A 16856-nucleotide genomic window follows, 5' to 3' on the forward strand; every position below is an offset into this window, starting at 1 on the left:
TTCCTTGAGCCGTGGATCCATTTTTATTGTCAGTAAGAAATAGCAACACTTCGGAGATGATCAGCTAGAAAAAAGACTGGTTGGCTGTATTAAAAATGTCAAGTACAAAACTGTTAAGCAAAAATAAAAGAATATTTAAAAGGCTTTTCTGTTAAGTGCTAGGACTTAGAAAAGGAAATAAAAATACAGCTCCTTATACCTAAGAAACTGGGCTATAAAAAATGTGCCAAGGATGCTGGGGAGAGCCTAGGGAGAAAGCATTCTTGCTGGTTCCTCGTGCGGGCAAGAGTCCGGTGTGGGGCGTCCTTACCCACCACCTGAGTCACTGTCCCCAGTGATGCTGGGTCTGTTACCACTAAAGTTCTGGGGCCCGGCTCAGCCTCTGTTTCCTCTGTCCGAGTGAGGGCAACTGACAGGAGGTCTCCCACTCTTCAAGGCCTCATGTCCCACCGTGTCTCTCCTCTTCTGGAAACTCCTCTCCCTGGCTCCCTGCGTGCAGCCCTAGGCAGCAGCAGCTCACGGGTCGGCAGACGGTACGTCCTGCTTGCCTTCTTCAGCAGCTTTGCTGGCCAGCTTTGTGGGAGAAGAGAAAAAACAGAACCCCGAGATGGGATTCTTATGAGCAGTCAAGCGGGGCTTCCCAGTCCCAATCACAAGGGCCCCTAAACTGACCCCTGCCCAAAGCCCAGTGAGTGTGAGCTGCCGTGCCCTTGAGTGTGGCCAGGAAGGCAGTACCACTCAGTGGTTAGAGCATAGGCTTTGCTGTTTTGTGGACCATGTGAACTTTGGCAAGTCACTTAGCCAACTCCGTGAGCCTTATAAAACCCCACAGGGAGAGCGGAGGGTCAATGAGCTAATGTCGGACGGTGCTCGGCACGGCCCCTGACTCACCGCGTGCTCGCGGTAAACTTGCCGTTATTAGTAGCAGCAGAGCGCTGCTTTAATTCCATTTGGAGGATCAGAAGGATCAACGGCACCTTCTTTACCTTGAGCAAAGACCGACAAGTAACAACAGGAGATGGGACTTGAAAAGTCAGGGCTTGGAAACTAACTTTTAATTAGTAGGATTTTGTAATGTAAGTTGAATAGGAAAGCTCTTCCAACAAAATTAAAAAGCACTTTGAACTTCCAAAGACAGCTGGCTGTTGTGGCTCTGACAGGCGCACAAAAGGCAGTTAGGCAAAGGACGGCCACCAGTTCTGAGGTCCCAGGGGCCCCGCACATCCCCTTGACACATTCCTGCAGCCCAGCTGGGGTCAGTCCTGCTCAGAGGAGTGACCAGGGCCCAAGAGGAGAACTGCACTGTGGGCATTGCTGGCCCTCGGGCCCCTGACCATGCCTCCCCGGAGTGACCACACACACACGTCCATTTCCTCCTCTCTCTGCGTTGCTCTCTTCCTTCCTCCTCCCCACATCCCCATCCTTCCACCCGTCTGGGTCCTCACCATCGTCTTGAAGAACTGATTTACTTTCTTCCGTTTGAGCGTCTTCTTGTCGCTGTCTGAGAGAGGGAGGAAGGTCTGGCTGAGGCGCGGGGATGAGTTGGTGTCCTCTGTCCCAGGCACGCCCGCCACCGAGAGCGTGAGGGCTGGAAGAGAGCAGAGAGTGGGCGTGAGCGGGTGGGTGGAGGAGGGGTGGTGCCCAAGGGACAGGAAGGGTGACTTGGAGGAGGCAGATGGGAGACAGGCAGGGGGACACAGAATCCGGGGAGCACGGGGCGTGGTGAAGCAGGAGGCAGGGAGGCCCGTGTCCTGTGGAAGCTGTCCACTTCTGTGAGGCTGGCCAAACCCCACGGACACTGGCCTGCCCCCTGGCCCCACTGAAGCCTTGTCTGAGGGCTTCTGGGTGGGACACAGGGGGCTGAGGTGGGGGAAGGACCCCTGCCCCGGGGCCCTGACTTTCTCAGAGAACACAGGGCCTTTTGCCCCAAGGTGGGGAGACAATGCGACCTCACTCTTCCTTCACCTTCCAACACCAAGAGCCTGCATTTCTTGTTGTCCCTGGAGGCCAGGGCCAGTGGGGAGAGCCGGTGGTTACAGCCCCTGGCTTGGAGGCACACAGACGTGAAAAATCAGCTACCTCCTGACCCTCGGATTTGACATTGGTAAAATGGGGTAAAGGCACACCCTCCAGGTATCATGAGGCCTACTGAGGGGACGAGAGTGAAATTGCTGGTGCTGGACAAACAGCACAGCTGTGTGGGGCTATCCTGCCCAGTGTGGCTGGGCAGGGTTAGGGGACAATTCCAGGGCAGAGGGCCTCTGCCACTTAGTCACCTGCGACAGGCAGGAGACTAACACTCTCGGTGCCTCAATTTCCTCATCCATACAATGAGCTAATAACACTATCTCCTTCAGAGGTGTGTAGAAGTGTAGATGAAATGATGAGGCAGAGGCAGTTAGCACAGGGCTGGGCACCAGTCAGCACTCAGAAGATGGCAGTGCAGAGATAGCAGACATCTTCGCTGAGACCTGCCTGCCGAGTCCCACGGGGCAGCCCCAGCTGGGTCTGTCCCTTGCTGCCCTAGCCCTTGGCACAGAGCGCCTGACAGAGGGGCAGACACTGGAGCCGGCTCCAGGCTGGATGGAGTACTCTTGGGCATGCCACGTGCCCAGTTAGGGCCTCAGGTCCCCCTCTGTGAATCAGGAATGGTCATCTGTGCACTGCCACCCTCCTCATGGGACAATGAACAGCAGCATCTGTGCATCAAACACTCTACATCTGTAAGGGGTGGTGGCAGTTTTTGTAAGCTCCAGAAATGGTCTTCCAGGCCCAAAAAGGAAACACGAGGCTTAGGGACATACCAGGGACAGACTTCTGGCCCCTGGGGAGGCCTGGCTAACCGCGAATAGAGGGCCACCCAGGTGACAAATAGATTCCCAGCACATCCTGAGGACCAGAGGGACAGCAGGCCTCCACCCTGCTCCAGCTGGAACCTGCTGGGATGGCCTCACCCATAGGAGAGGTGGGCGTGGGGAGAATTCAGAGGACAGGAGGGCTCTGAGCAGAGCCTCTTGCCCCCAGGATGCCTGGCCTACTCTGCCATGTAGATGTGGTCTCCGCTCATCTTCCACCCCCAGGCTGGTGGCCCGCACTACCTCTATATCCCAGTGCTGGTGGTGGCAAGGTGCATACCTGGGATGGTGGGCATGGACTGGCTGGCAAAACTCATTTGAGAGAGGATGGATGCCCTGGGGGGGATGGCCGCATGCTCCGAGAGGTTGGTGTCACTCATGAACTCGTGCTTCCTGGAAAGCTGATGAATACACCACACACAAACACACACACAACACAGAGGCTTAATATAAGGCAGCTCTGGGCCCTGAAAAGTCAATGGTGAGAGCTTGGCAGGGCTTCTGTGGCCCCAGCTCCAAGTTCATTTATTCTCTTTTGTATCATTCCATGCCAGCTTGCCACGTGTGGCTGCACAGGTTGCATACTATACAACTCCAGGGGTGGGGGGGCATTCATTTAGACTATCATGTGAATGACACCCCCCAGAATTGTGAAACACAGAAGACATAGTTCCAGCCTTCTTCCCCTGGAAAGAGTAGCCTCTGAGGCCTATAATGAAGTTGTGGAGGATCGTTTCTTCACTGGAAGGCATCTCAGCTGGCCCCTTGCCGTTTCTTCTGGCCCCCCTCACTTGCCAGGACAGTTAATCCTCTCCCCCTCCCAGGCTCCCAGAATGCCTTCAACAAACCTCTCCTTCAGGGGGAAGGCAGGATTGAACCCAGGGCTGCTGGCACCAAGTCTCATATTAAATAGTTACTAGTTTATAAGACGAAAACTCCCCAAGTCGAGGCAGTGAGATTTTCCTCTCTGCGTCCCCAGCAGGGCTCCCGGTACACTGGAGGGGCCTAGCGGAGTCCGAGGGGTCAGTAGTTAGAATGGCCCTGGGGACAGAAGCCGAGAGATGCGGAGACGCCCGGGCCGGCCTTCAGTTCAGCGGGTGAGACGGGCGGCTTCTCCACAGCCTCACAAAGCCCCGTGCGATGGTGGAAAGGACACACACAGGCTGGAGGCCCACGGCCTGGGTTCAAATCCCGGCTCTGCCATGTCCAGGCCGTGTGAGCCCCGGCGAGCACTTCCCCTCCCCGCTCCTCAGACGCCGCCTCTGTCACACCCGCCCACCGAGAAAGCGAGGCTCGAGAGAAGCCACGGCTCAGAGCCTGGGTGCTGTGCCCGCGCGCAGCAGAGCTTCGCTAATGGTGGAGGACGGGCACCCTGTCTCGGCCACTCACCCGCTTCAGGTCGGAGTCGGCCGCTGCCTTCTCGTCCGCGAACACCACGCTGCTCCTCTTGGCCCTCTTCTTGGACCTGCGCAGCTTGACCTCCGGCAGAGTGCTCCCGGGAGAGATCGGCTCCTCCGGCTCCACTTTCGGAGTCTTGGGCGATGCTAATTCCAGGTCGAAGCTGAACGGCAAGAGAGACAGCAGTAGAAACTGCAGTTAGAGCTTCAGTGGCACTGCCTCTCAGGGATCCAGGGGGCTTCAGCCTGACCCAACTGTCACTGCAGTCTCAGGGGGGTGGATCAGCTAACCTGGCAGAGTTTGGGGAGTCTCTTCCTTAATTTGCAAACATTCAAAATACAGGGTAAAATGCAATTGAAGGAAGACAGTCATAAGAAAGAAAGACTGGTGGTGAGAAGAGAAAACTGGTTAAAAATATAGTTCTGGATTCAAATCCAGACACTGCCATTTTTTAGCTGAGTGACTTTGGGCAAATCACTCAACCTCCCTGAGCGGTTATTTCCTTTTTGGTAAATGAAGGTGTTTGCAGTGACCTTGCAGAGTGGCCACGAGATGAGGTCTGAGGGCCCCTAGCACGTTCTTGGCCCATGGAGAGCACTTGGTTCTCCGTACCTATTATTCGAGTGTCGAATAAAATAGTGTAGAGCAGTGGGCTCCAGGAAGGTGGTAGGGGAGAGGCTTTTCTTTGGGTGGGGGGGGGGACCCCAGCAGAGGGATGGGTGGGTGCAGGAGGAGGAGCTCTGACAGGATGGGGAGGGACGGGAGCCCCGGCAGAGGCAGAGGTGAGAAGGGGCCAGACTGAAGCCGGGGCTGAGAGGAGCTCTGGCCGCCGAGATCACTGGACGCGCAGTCTGCAGGCTGCGGGCGAGTCCTGCTGGGTCCTCGGGAAAAGCCACCTGCCTCCCGGGCCTCGAATGACCCTCTAGCAATGGCACTAAGGATGGCATCTCACGGGGTGGTTGTGAGGGTTTTAATGAGGCACCAGGTGGGGAAAGGCTTTCAAGCAAAAGGGCAAGGAGACAGGAAAAGGGTGGCCCTGGGGCAGAAGGAGAAGCAGGAGGCTCTGCGGGGGCGCTGGGCCAGGTGGCAGGGCTGCGGGGGCTGCCTGGGGCAGGGACTGACCTCTCCGAGGTGGTCTTGCTGGGGGTGCTGCAGTCAGAGTTCATAGAAGCCATGGAGATGATGGACATCTGCCTGTAGGAGCGCAGCATCGACCGCGGGCGGCCCACTCGCCGGTCCTCGAAGTCGGGCTGCGGGCGGGGAGAGCAGGGTGGTTAGCAGCCAGGCCCCACGGGTGACGGGAGCTGGGGTGATGTACCCTCCACTTTCTTGCCCCCTTCCTCCTCCACCAGGGCAGGCGGAGCTGTGGGGCAGAGCAGGACATCAGGGCAAAACTTCCTGGCTGGCCGAGGCTGGGGGTGGCTGTTTGATAAAGAATTTGGCTGGCCTTCATTCCTGGTTCCTGGGAGGTGATCTCTAAATCCTCCGTGCAATGTCCCCAGTGACAGGAGTATCTTTCTTATTCACGGTGGCCCCTTTATCCTAATGAGAAGACTCAGAGTGGCGGCTGCCAGGCCAGAAAGACCAACCACGTGATTCCAGGGCTGGGGCTTTGAGCCAGGTAATATCAGTTCAACCTCCGGGAGGGGCTTCTGGGAGCTGGAGATTGATTCGAATCACATGGCCCATGATTCATTCAATCATGCCTCTCTAACATAACCCCGATACAAACCCCGGACACTCAGGCTAGGGTGCTCTTTCCTGGTTGGTGTGCCGGTAGGGTTGGTGGGGTGACGTGTCCCGAGGACACAGAAGCTGTGCATTTGGGACCCTCCCCGACCTCACCCTATGTGTCTTCATTAGGCTGGTCTTGATTTGTATCCTTTATAATAAAACTGTAGTCATAAGTATAGCACTTTCTTGAGTTCCGTGGAATCATCAGACTTCAAAGGATAGTGAGAACCCCAAAGTTATAAGCAGATGATCAGAAGTGTAGGTGACCTGCGGACCCTGGAGCTGGCAGCTGGTGTCTGCGGTGAGGGGAGTCTTGTGGAGGACTTGCCCTTAACCCTGAGATCTGACCTCACCAGGTAGTTGATCCCTCAGTCATGATCCCTCAGCATTGCCTGAGGGATCATGCAGGAATGTTGGAAGACAAGCTGTCTCAAAGAAAAACTCTTGGGCCAGAAGACATGAGACCTGAGTTCACCTCCATGCTCTTCCAGTAACTCACTTCCCCTCCTAGGCCCCAGTTTTCCCATCTGTAAAATGAGAGGGTTGGGCCAGATGGCCTCTAAGGGACTGCGCAGCCTTGACACCTGAGGACTCCACTTTCTGGGGAAGAGGATAAAGAAGACGTCGCTGTGAGCACCAGGCCAATGGCCTCTTTAGGTCATGGAGTGGCCAAAAGCACTGGCTTTGGAGGCCAGCAGAGCCAGGTGCAAATTCTGACCTGCACTCACTTGCTATGTAGCCTTCAGCAAGCTACTTAAGGCCTCTGAACCCCCAGAAGAGACATGAGGGGTTAAAATCATTCCCACCTCCCAGGCTGTTGTGAGGACTAAATGACGTAGTAGATGTCAAGTGCTTAGATCAGACCAGGCACATAGTAGGTGCTTCATCAACGTCAGTTTTATTATTAGCACAGTCCCTTAATTGCAAGGGCTCAATTTGTACCTGGTGTTTACCTGGGGGCGACTTGTGAGGGACCATGTTTACAGGACGCTTCCCCTGGATCACCAGTTCCAGCAAGGCTGGCCCGCAGGCCCTTCTCCTCCAGGGCAGCCTCCTCTACTCTGGTGCCCATGGTCCTCCGCTGCCCCACCTCGCCCTGGCTCACCCTCCCGGCCACAGGGACTGCCCGTACCATCTCTCTGACGCCATACTCCTTCTCCACCTTCACCTTCAGGTTCTTGAAACACTCTTCCATCCGGTCGTGGAAGGGCCGCAGATTTTCGGACACTCTTCTCTCATGGATCTTAATCCCAGCTCCCAGGAAGGGGATCTGGAGAGAAAGGTGCTAATTGATGAGCCAGAAAAGCTAGGGTGAGCCGAGAGGCTGAACACAGAGGAATGGGTTGAAATTCTGTGCAGGTGTGTTAGATCTCCAGGCCCCACCACTTCACCTTGTGGCCAAGTGTTATATTTTCCCATTTCCCCAACAAGCAGGAGCTTAGCCTCTGGAACAATCAGAACAAAGAGCTCTGGCTCAGGGTACCAGGCACAACAGAGGGCAGGGATGAGGAGCCAGACTGGAAACAGGGGGTTGAAGGGAGAGTCTGCATTCTGATTGCCAGGCCTTCACTTCCAGATCCCAATTCCAGCAGCGCAGCAGCCAGGAGTATCTCCCTAGACAACAGCCTGTGGGATGTGTCTCTGGAGGAGCTGAATGGCCCCATGTTGGTACAGACATCTGCGGCTCACTCAGGTACCATACAGTAACGCTATCAGTTGACGAGGCCCCTCCCACCTTCACAGGTTTTCATTCAGCTCTTAGCGCCTCCCTATTAATGATGAAGAGACTGCCAAGGGTCACCAGGCAGTGGAGGAAATTCTCCAATGTTAAAGTCACAGGAAAGAAAGCAAAAAAGGAAGGAAGGAAGGAAGGGATAAACTTGGAAGAAACAGAGAGAATGAAGACAGCCTAAGAAAACATTATTTTTAAAATATTTTAATTAATATATAATTAAATATTTATAATATATAATATATAATTAATAAATAGAAAAGATCATCCATCCATGAAACAAGACAAAGATTTTATACACACACACACACATATAAAAGGAAGGAATGATAATGGAAATACTATATAAAAAAACTTGTGAGATATAGTTAAAATTGTAAATAAAGGTAAATTTATAGCTTCAGTTTTACATATTAGAAAAGACAGAAAATCAATAACTAAGCATCCTTCTCAAGACGTTAGTAAAAGAACAGCCAATTAAACCCAGAGAGAGTAAAGGGAAAAAAATAATAAAAGAGTAGACATGAATGAAAAAGAAAACAAACTTACAACAGAGAAAACTGAAAAAGCTAAAAATTGGTTCTTTGAAAAGATATAACATTGATAAACCTCTAAAAAGACTAATCAAAAAAATAGAAGGTACCAATAACCCATATCAGGATTAAAAAAGGAATATCACTACAGGAAGTAAAAATGTTATAAAAGATCATAAGAGGATATTATAAAAAAGTTTATGTCAATAAATGTAATATTTAGATAAAATGGACAAATTGCTAGAAAAACTCAATGTACCAAAAGGACACAAAAGAAACTGGAAATCTGAAAACTATTAAATAAATTGAATACATACTTTAAAACATTCCTGGCCCATACGGCTTCACCAACAAATTCTAGCAAACAGTTAGTGGATAAATATTATACAAACTCTTCCAAAAAATTGAAAAATAGGGAATAATATCCAACTCACTTTTTGAGATTAGGATAACTTTGTTATAAAAATTGAACAACGATATTACAAGAGAGTAATTATAGGCTAATCTCTCTTTTGAGCATAGATACAAAAATCTAAAAGAACATATCTGCAAACAGAATTCAGCAATATATAAAGATGATACATTGTGACCAAGTGGGGTTTATGTCATATATGCAAGGTTGGTTTAATATTCCAAAATAAACTAATATAATTCACTGCATTAGCAGAATAAAGGACGAAAACAATATGAGTATCTCAATTGATGCAGAAAAGGCATTTGACAAATTGAAAGCCCATTCATGGTAAGCTAGCAAACTAGGCAGAGAATCAAGAATCATCACAACATCCTGCTCTGTGAAATACCGACTGTTGCCCTGACACAGGGGCACGGACGTACTCTCTCTCTTACATTCATCAGTGTAATAAAGCAAGAAAAATGATGAAATGGTATGAGACTGGAAAGGAAGAAGTAAAACTGTTCATATTAGCTGATGATATGATTGTATCTGCAGAACATCCAAAAGAATGTACAATTTGACAAGTGAATTTTGTAAGGTTGCTGGATACAAGGTCAACATACAAAAAAAAATCGATTGTGTTCATACTGACAAACAGAAAGTAAAAATTAAAAAACAGTACCATATGTAATAGAATTAAAAATATCAAATACTTAGAAACAAATCTAATAAAATATATGAAAGACCTCTACACTGAAAACTACAAAATTTTGCTGAGGGAAGTTAAAGAACTAAATAAAAGAAGAGAGATTCCACGCTCATACATTGGAAGATTCAGTATCGTTAAGATAGCAATTCTCCCCAAATTAACCTATATATTTAATGTATTCCTAACCAAAACCTCAATGTGTTTTGGGGGTGTGTGAAAATTGGCAAGCTGATTTTAAAATTTATTTGGAAATACAAGGACTAGAAGAGCCAAGACAAATTTGAAGAAAACAAAAGTTTGGAGTACCTTCTCTACCAGATCTCAAGACTTACTATAAAACTAAGTAATTAAGACAGCATGGTATTGGTGCAAGCATGGACAATACACCAATGGAACAGAATAGAAAGTCCAGAAACAGACTGACACATTTATGATCAGTGTATCTCAAAGTTGGGGGAAATAATAGTCTTTTCAACAAATGGTGCTGGAGTAACCGGAAATCTGTATAGAAAAATAATTTACCCCTTACTTCACATCAATCAAAATGGAAAATAAATGTGTAAGACAAAATCATAAAACTTCCAAATAAAACAGGAGAATATCTTCATGATCTTGGGGTTGTCAGAGATTTCTTAAAGTGGATATGAAAGTGCTAATCATTAAAAAAAATTCAGGGGCCGGCCCGGTGGCGTAGTGATTAAGTTTGTGTGCTCCACTTCAGTGGCCCAGGGTTCGCAGGTTTGGATCCTGGGTGCAGACCTACACACTGCTCATCAAGCTGTGTTGTGGCGGTGTCCCATATACAAAATAGAGGAAGATTGGCAACAGATGTTAGCTCAGGGCTAATCTTCCTCACCAAAAAAAAAAAAAAAAATTGATAAATTGAACTTTATCAAAATTACAAACTTCCGTTCATCAAAATACATCATTAAGAAAGTAAACAGGCATGCCACAGACTGAGAGAAGATATTTGTAATACATATACTTGACAAAGGACTCGTATCTAGAATATATATAAACTCCTATAAATTAGTAATAAAGGACAATTTAGCTAATAAAATAAGTAAAAGATTTGAAGTAGCATTTCACAAAAGGGTTATCCTGTTAGCCAATAAACACATGAAAAGGTGATGAATTGCTCATGAAGGAAATGCAAATTAAAATTAAACTGAGATACCGCCTCACAACCACCAGAAAGACTAAAATTAAAAAGTCTCACAGTATGAAGTGTCAGTGAGAATGTGGAGCAACTCAGACTCACAGAAGTTGTTGGAGGGAGTGTAAACTTGTTCATCCACTTTGGAAAACTGTTTCCTGGTTTCCAGTAAGACTAGACATGCATGACCCAGGAATCCCACTACTAGATCTATACTGAGGGAATTGAGCGCTCTGTCCACCAAAAGACATGAACAAGAATGTTCATAGCCACTTTATTTATACTACACAAACTCTGAAAACAACCCCAATAACCACCAACAGAAAAATTGAAAAATAAATCGGTGTATTATTGGCATATTGTATATTCATACAACAGATAACACTTAGAAACAAAGAAAGAAAAACGTCTGATGTATGCAACAACCTGGATGAATCTCAAAGGCATTATGTTGAGCAAAGGAAGCCAGACACACCACAGTACATACTGTATAATACCATTGATACCAAGTTCAAGAACAGGCAAAACTAAGCTATGCTGATAGGAGTTCGGCAGGATCTCCTAGAGCCAGACGTCCTCACATACCACAACCAGGCAATTCCACGCCTAGGTGCCCACCTGACAGGAACTGTGCCTGTGTGTGCCAAAAAGACGTGTACAAAGGTGTTCAGAACAGCATTACACGTGATAGCCCCAAACTGAAATCAACCCAGCTCTCCATCAGCTGAAAAACGTTTCAAATAAATACGTTTTGGTCTAGTTATCAGTTTAGCAGTATAGACTAATATATAGCAACGAAAAGGAATAGATGATAATTATGTATAACAAAATGAATGAACTTTACAGACATAACATTGAGAGAAATCAGACACAAAAGAATGCATAGTGTGTGATTCCATTTGTATATAGGTCAAAACCAAGCAAAAGTAAACAATAGTGTTTAGGAGTGAGTGCTTTGTGATAAAAACTTCCTGTAAAAAGCAAAAAAATGATTACTGCTTTCAAGCAGGATCATGGTCAACCTTGGGGAGGCTGGCAGTGACTACAAGGAACACGAGATGGCCTTCTGTGTGCTGGCAGAATTCTGTTTCTTCATCTGGGTGGCAGTCACACGGGTGTACGCCTTGTGACAAACGAATGTGCTGTATATTTTTGTTATGCGTACTTTTCTGTATGTACTATTTCACAAAACATTTAAAAGAAGAATATATTATAGACATATTTTCATGCCAATAAATATAGAGAAAATCTTTACAAAGAAAAAATTAAGAAGCCATCAATCTTGAAATCTGTAAAATCTTGAACATAACAAGCTTTAGCTTTTGTTGGGTTGCTAGAGGTACAAGTACATTCTCCTTTGAAATCTAAGGTTCTCATGTTTTGAGAAAATCCAAAGAGTATGTGGCTTTGCGTAACCAAGATCCAATTGAGAATTCAGCTCCAAGAGGGCAGGGAGCAGGCCCAGTTTTGTCCAGCACTCTATTTCTGTTGCTTGGCACACAGTAGGGGCTCAGTAAATGTAAGTTGCAAGAATGAATGGAATGAATGGATGAGGAAAAGCTAATTTGCTGTGGGTGCTAATGTAACATGGCAGCCTGCACCATGAGCAGGGCAGCACCTTTTGAGTGCAGGTGCCCACAGTTAGGGTGCCTGGACTCTAGGTGGGAGGGAGGTGGCCCAGGGCAATTGTCTTTGCTGGGTTGAGCGGGCCTCAGTCTGTAACATGGCGGCAAGGGGAGGGAGGATGGTGCTAAAGAGAAGGCAGCCATTAGGGGGCGCTGTCTGAGGAGGCCTCGCTAATGGCTCTTAGATGCTGTGACATCTAGTGTATACTTTCAAAGTATACACTTCATAGCGCTCTTCTTTCTTTCTTCATAGCGCTCTTCCATTAGCGCCAAGACTTGGGCGGAATTTCCTTAGAAGGCACAGCTTGGTATTAGCTGTGCTGTGAGGCCGAGGTCCATGCTTTGGGTGAGGTGGACACAGCATGAAGAAGCCATTATTGGGTGATAAGACTTCCCAGTGGAGAGGCCCGGGGCAGGGATATGGACCGAGAGTGACACCCGACAACTAAACAAATTTGTGTGACATGTGAGCCCTCCCTGGGCACCGCAGGAATATCTGAGGAAGGGAACGAATCGAAGCCGGGCCTTCCTCCTTCCCCAGCTGTGGGTGGTGAGGGGGAATATTATTATTTGAGTATTAAAGGGCATGATGACCTCAGGGACAAGGCTGGGGACCTTGAGATGTTTGGGTTTCACAGGTGGCACAAGGTAAGAAGGGAGAGAAAATTCCAGACACACAAAATGCATTCAGGAAACGGCATCTGTGCAGCACTTGGCATTTCCTTTTTAAAGCCTCACTTTGCATAAATTGGCAGAGGCAGAGAAGGACCTGCATTAGGAATCCTTATTTTAAGAAAAGAGGCTGCACCCAGTGCTTCTCATTCCCTGATTTCCCTGGAGTAACAAAAACTCCTGCCACAATAGCTTGCTTTTCTTTGCACGGTGACTGGCAAGAAGGGAGGGAGGGAGGACAGGCAGCTGCAGACAGCTGCCCCTGCTCTCTGGCACTCACCCCCTCCTGCTGGAGCCCTCTGGAGCCCACCCGCTGCTCTGGGTGCTGAGTGGTCCCAGCAGAGCAGGGGTATGTTTGAGGATGGGGCTGCCGCGGGCCTGGAGGGAGAGCCTGGTCCTTTGAAAGCCTTTGGGGGAGGGGTCTGGTGGACTGTTTCTTCTCTAGGGAGTGGGAGAGAGGGAGAGAGAGAAATAAAGGGAGACAGAGGGAGAGAAAGGAGGGGAGAAGGAGGGAGGGAAGTGGAGAGAGAAGAGGAAGGGAAGCAGAGAGGAGTAAGATGTGAGGGGGGCAGAGAGAGGCAAAAGCAGAGGGGAGGGATAGAAGGAAAGAACTTCTGAGAGAAGGAGAAAGACAGACAGAGGCACAGCAAGAAAGAGTCAGGGAGAAGGAGAGCCTGAGGGGAAGGGAAGGAGTGCAAGGAGAGGGGTGGAGGGAAGACAGCGGTTAGCACTAGCATGAGAGAGCAGGGGAAGGACTCAGCCTTCCCGCTCCTGGGGCTTGGCTCTGAGGGGCTGAGCCGCCTGTGCAGAAGGCAGGCCCTCTGACCAAAAACCAACCGAACAAAGGCCTCAATTATTTTCAAAACCCGATATCCATCTGGGCATTGTCTGCAACAAACTGGGTCAGCCTTACGAGGAGGGGAGGTGGGGGTGCGGGCCGAATTCTGCTATTATCTGATTGGTGTGCTGGCTGTGGCGGAAGGTGGTGGTGGGTGTGGGGGCCTGCCTTTCATTTCAGTCCCACGGGGAAAAGCCACCTCCTGAATGCAACATCCAGTAAAGCAGTCTTAGCAACACGCAGCACAGCATCGCTGCCTGGCACCTACGCGGCACCCCAAGAGTGCAGTGCCCCAAAGCCCAGGTCCAAGAGGAGCCTGCTCAGGCGAGACAGAGTCAGGAGGGCTGAAAGCCGAGGGACAGGAGACCGGGTGAGGCTAGGCCACTCCAGCCAGAGGCCAGCGGAGGGCACGCGCACCGGGAGAGGAGAGGAGGGAGGGGCTGGCCTCTCCCCGTCCAGCTCCGCTTTACCTGCCAGGCAATCAGGTCCTTGAGGCGGCTCAGCCTGTCCTGGTCCTCAGGGTGGTCCCTGGTGTACTCTTCAGTGAAGAAGGCCTGGGAGGACAGACAGGCACATGCGGTTCATTTGGCGTGGACCCCACCACCCATCGCCATGGCACTGGGGAGGATTCCACTTGAGAGGGGCAGGAAAGAAGTCACATGTAGTTGGATGGGGCACTAGTCAGGACCTGTGGGGACTGACATCTTTCTCCTTCCTGGAGGCTCAGGTCAGTACCCACTGGGAATATGGGGCACAAACCCCACGAAAGTAGTTTTCGAAGTGGGGTCCCCAGACCAGCAGCATCAGCATCACCTGGAAACTTGTCGGAGATGCAAATTCTCGGGCCCCACCCAGACCCCCACCTAGAATAAGAACCTCTGGGGGTGGGGCGGCGGTGGAGGTGGGGGTCTGCGTGTTAAGAAGCCCTGCAGGGGATTCTGATGCACATTCAAGTTTGAGAGCATTGCTGCAGGAAACAGAACTCAGTAAGGAATTTCACCTGTGGGTGTTCCAGCTCACCTCACCACCTCCCTCATTGCGTGTGACTTTGGCAGCCCCTAGCAATTTCTGGGGCTCATGTCCTGAGTGTGTGCACATATATATAGAGACACATCTTACCAGCTCTCAGGGCTGAACAAAGGGTTACCAGTGATGACTACTTCTTGGGGTATCCAAGAGTAGCTGGAAGGACTGATTGGGTGACTGGAATTACTGTCCCTGAATTATACTACTGTGTTGTATTCTTAGTTTTACATCAATGGACAACATAGAAAAAATAATAGGGAATTCATCATGAGACTTATTTGAATAAGGAGTCCATTTTCCCCTCTGTGTCCTATTAATGTATGGCTTAGGTGAAAACCAAATAAGGACTTTCTATTCTACTTCAATGCCAGGAAAAGCTACATTCTCCTACTGAGAAATTGGTATTTTCCCCAAGTGGAAAATGTGACTCATATAACTGATGGTTTTCCCTTTTTGCCATGGACGCTAGGAGGCTCAAAAATGAAATCTGTGGCTCAAATGTGTGGGGATTTCTGGAGGGACCTTATAGCCTGGATATCTAGATTATAACTCCCCCATCCGGAGTTCATCTCCTATCCTTTCTATATTTTCACAGATTCTGGGTTTCATTTCTTTCCATTTGTAGAGGTCATTTCAAATCATGTACTTTGATGTGTGGTTCCTGTACTTTTATGGTCTGGCTTACGGTCATCCCAGAGCTTTTCCTTGACAGAGGCATCTGGATGTGCCCAATGAAATAAGGGGCCCTTATGGCCCCTGCTGCTTCCTGCCCCAGCAGAGTGTGACAATGAGGGTGGGAAGGCGATGAGATCGAGGCATAGAAACTGGAAGATGTGTAACGTCAACCAAGCTGAAGTGTTCCTTTAGAGGGCAAACAGCCACAGTAAGATGAGTGACATGCAGCTGCGTCTGCCCCCTGGGCCCTCCTGCCACTGCTCTGCCCCCCACCAGGGCCCAGAGAGCAGAAGCCCTCACCTTCTCGTACTTGGCGAACCCTCCCATGACAGCAGGGTCCACGATCCCATTCAGGAGCATGGAGAGTGGGTTAATGGGCAGGCTCTCGTCACTCTGGTACTGGTTTATCATCATCAGGATCTTTTCGTTGGCCGTAGACATGGTTTCGATGGCATTCTCCAGAGGGCTAATTGTGGTCTGTTAAAAACAAGATCACAGGAAGGAAAGGCCTTAGCTGGTCCTTTAAAAACGGATATAATCATTGGTACTGATTTCATTTGGGGTTGGAATTCAGAGGAGGCGATGCTCTCTGAGGGGCTGTAGCGGGCTCTTGTGGTAATCAGTGAGCTGTGGGGGCTGTCTGCTGTCTAGGGAGAGAGGCTGACTTTCTGCTCAGTGAGAAAGGGATTTCCCTGGGGAGGTGGAGGCAGGCAGTGTCAGGCGCTTGCTGGGTTTTCAGAGGCTGGGTGTGCTCCAGGAGGGTTTTCTCTTATTATATGGGTGAAACGTGCTCCAACTCAACCCATCCGGTATCCGTTGTGCACCTACTATGTGTGAGCTGTCAGCGGGAGGGATCAGAGCAGCTGGCAACGTGATCACCCAGCCTGGCCCGTCAGGGGTCCAAAGACTGGTTGTTGTATGAGGGTCGCTGGTCCAAGGTAGATTGGGTTTAGTTGGGAAGATAAAACTGAACACCTCTCAGACACCTCTTAGAAAGTGATATAAACAGAGCGCCATCAAATGCCAACTGGCAAAACAGCGCGGTTCTCACGAGTATGGGATCTGGAGGAAAAAACGAAACAAGCAGTCTGCAAACTTTTTCTGTGAAAGGGCCAGATAGTAAATATTTTAGGCTTTGCAGGCCATATGTTGTCTGTTGCAACTACTCGATTCTGTTGTTGTAGGGAGACAGCATCTACAGGCAACATGTAAATGGATGAGCATGGTTGTTCCAATAAAACTGTTTACAAAAACAGGTGGCAGGTAGGCTCTGGCCTACAGGCCATAGTTTGCTGACCCCTGAACTAAACTAACCAAATTAAAACTAAGTACAAATCTCAGCTCTGCCATTTTTGCTAGGTGTGTGACCTTGGGCAAGTTTCCTGACCCCTCTGAGCCTCACTTGACTAATTGGTAAAATGATATAGGAAAATCTACTTCAGAGAGTAGCTGGTAGCTATTGTTATTAACTCTTGTGGGTATTAGGACAGAGAACAGCAGTTGTCC

At 49.1% G+C, this 16856-nt stretch overlaps 1 protein-coding gene across 1 annotated transcript in view; it reads right to left on the bottom strand.

Moving 5' to 3' along the window:
* DOCK2 (dedicator of cytokinesis 2) overlaps window positions 1-16856 on the bottom strand; it is a 401533-nt gene continuing 384677 nt past the window's right edge. The window contains exons 45-52 of the mRNA XM_004428542.3: window positions 15651-15827; window positions 14120-14203; window positions 7120-7257; window positions 5376-5503; window positions 4245-4416; window positions 3136-3256; window positions 1446-1588; window positions 1-573 (exon numbers count right to left, since the gene is read on the bottom strand). Of these exons, the coding sequence (XP_004428599.1) occupies window positions 517-573; window positions 1446-1588; window positions 3136-3256; window positions 4245-4416; window positions 5376-5503; window positions 7120-7257; window positions 14120-14203; window positions 15651-15827 (1020 nt within the window). The 3' untranslated portion in view covers window positions 1-516. The remainder of the gene's footprint in view (window positions 574-1445; window positions 1589-3135; window positions 3257-4244; window positions 4417-5375; window positions 5504-7119; window positions 7258-14119; window positions 14204-15650; window positions 15828-16856) is intronic.

This window comes from Ceratotherium simum, chromosome 4, assembly GCF_057802395.1.
Source record: "Ceratotherium simum simum isolate JZ-2026a chromosome 4, ASM5780239v1, whole genome shotgun sequence".
NCBI classification, from domain to species: domain Eukaryota; kingdom Metazoa; phylum Chordata; class Mammalia; order Perissodactyla; family Rhinocerotidae; genus Ceratotherium; species Ceratotherium simum.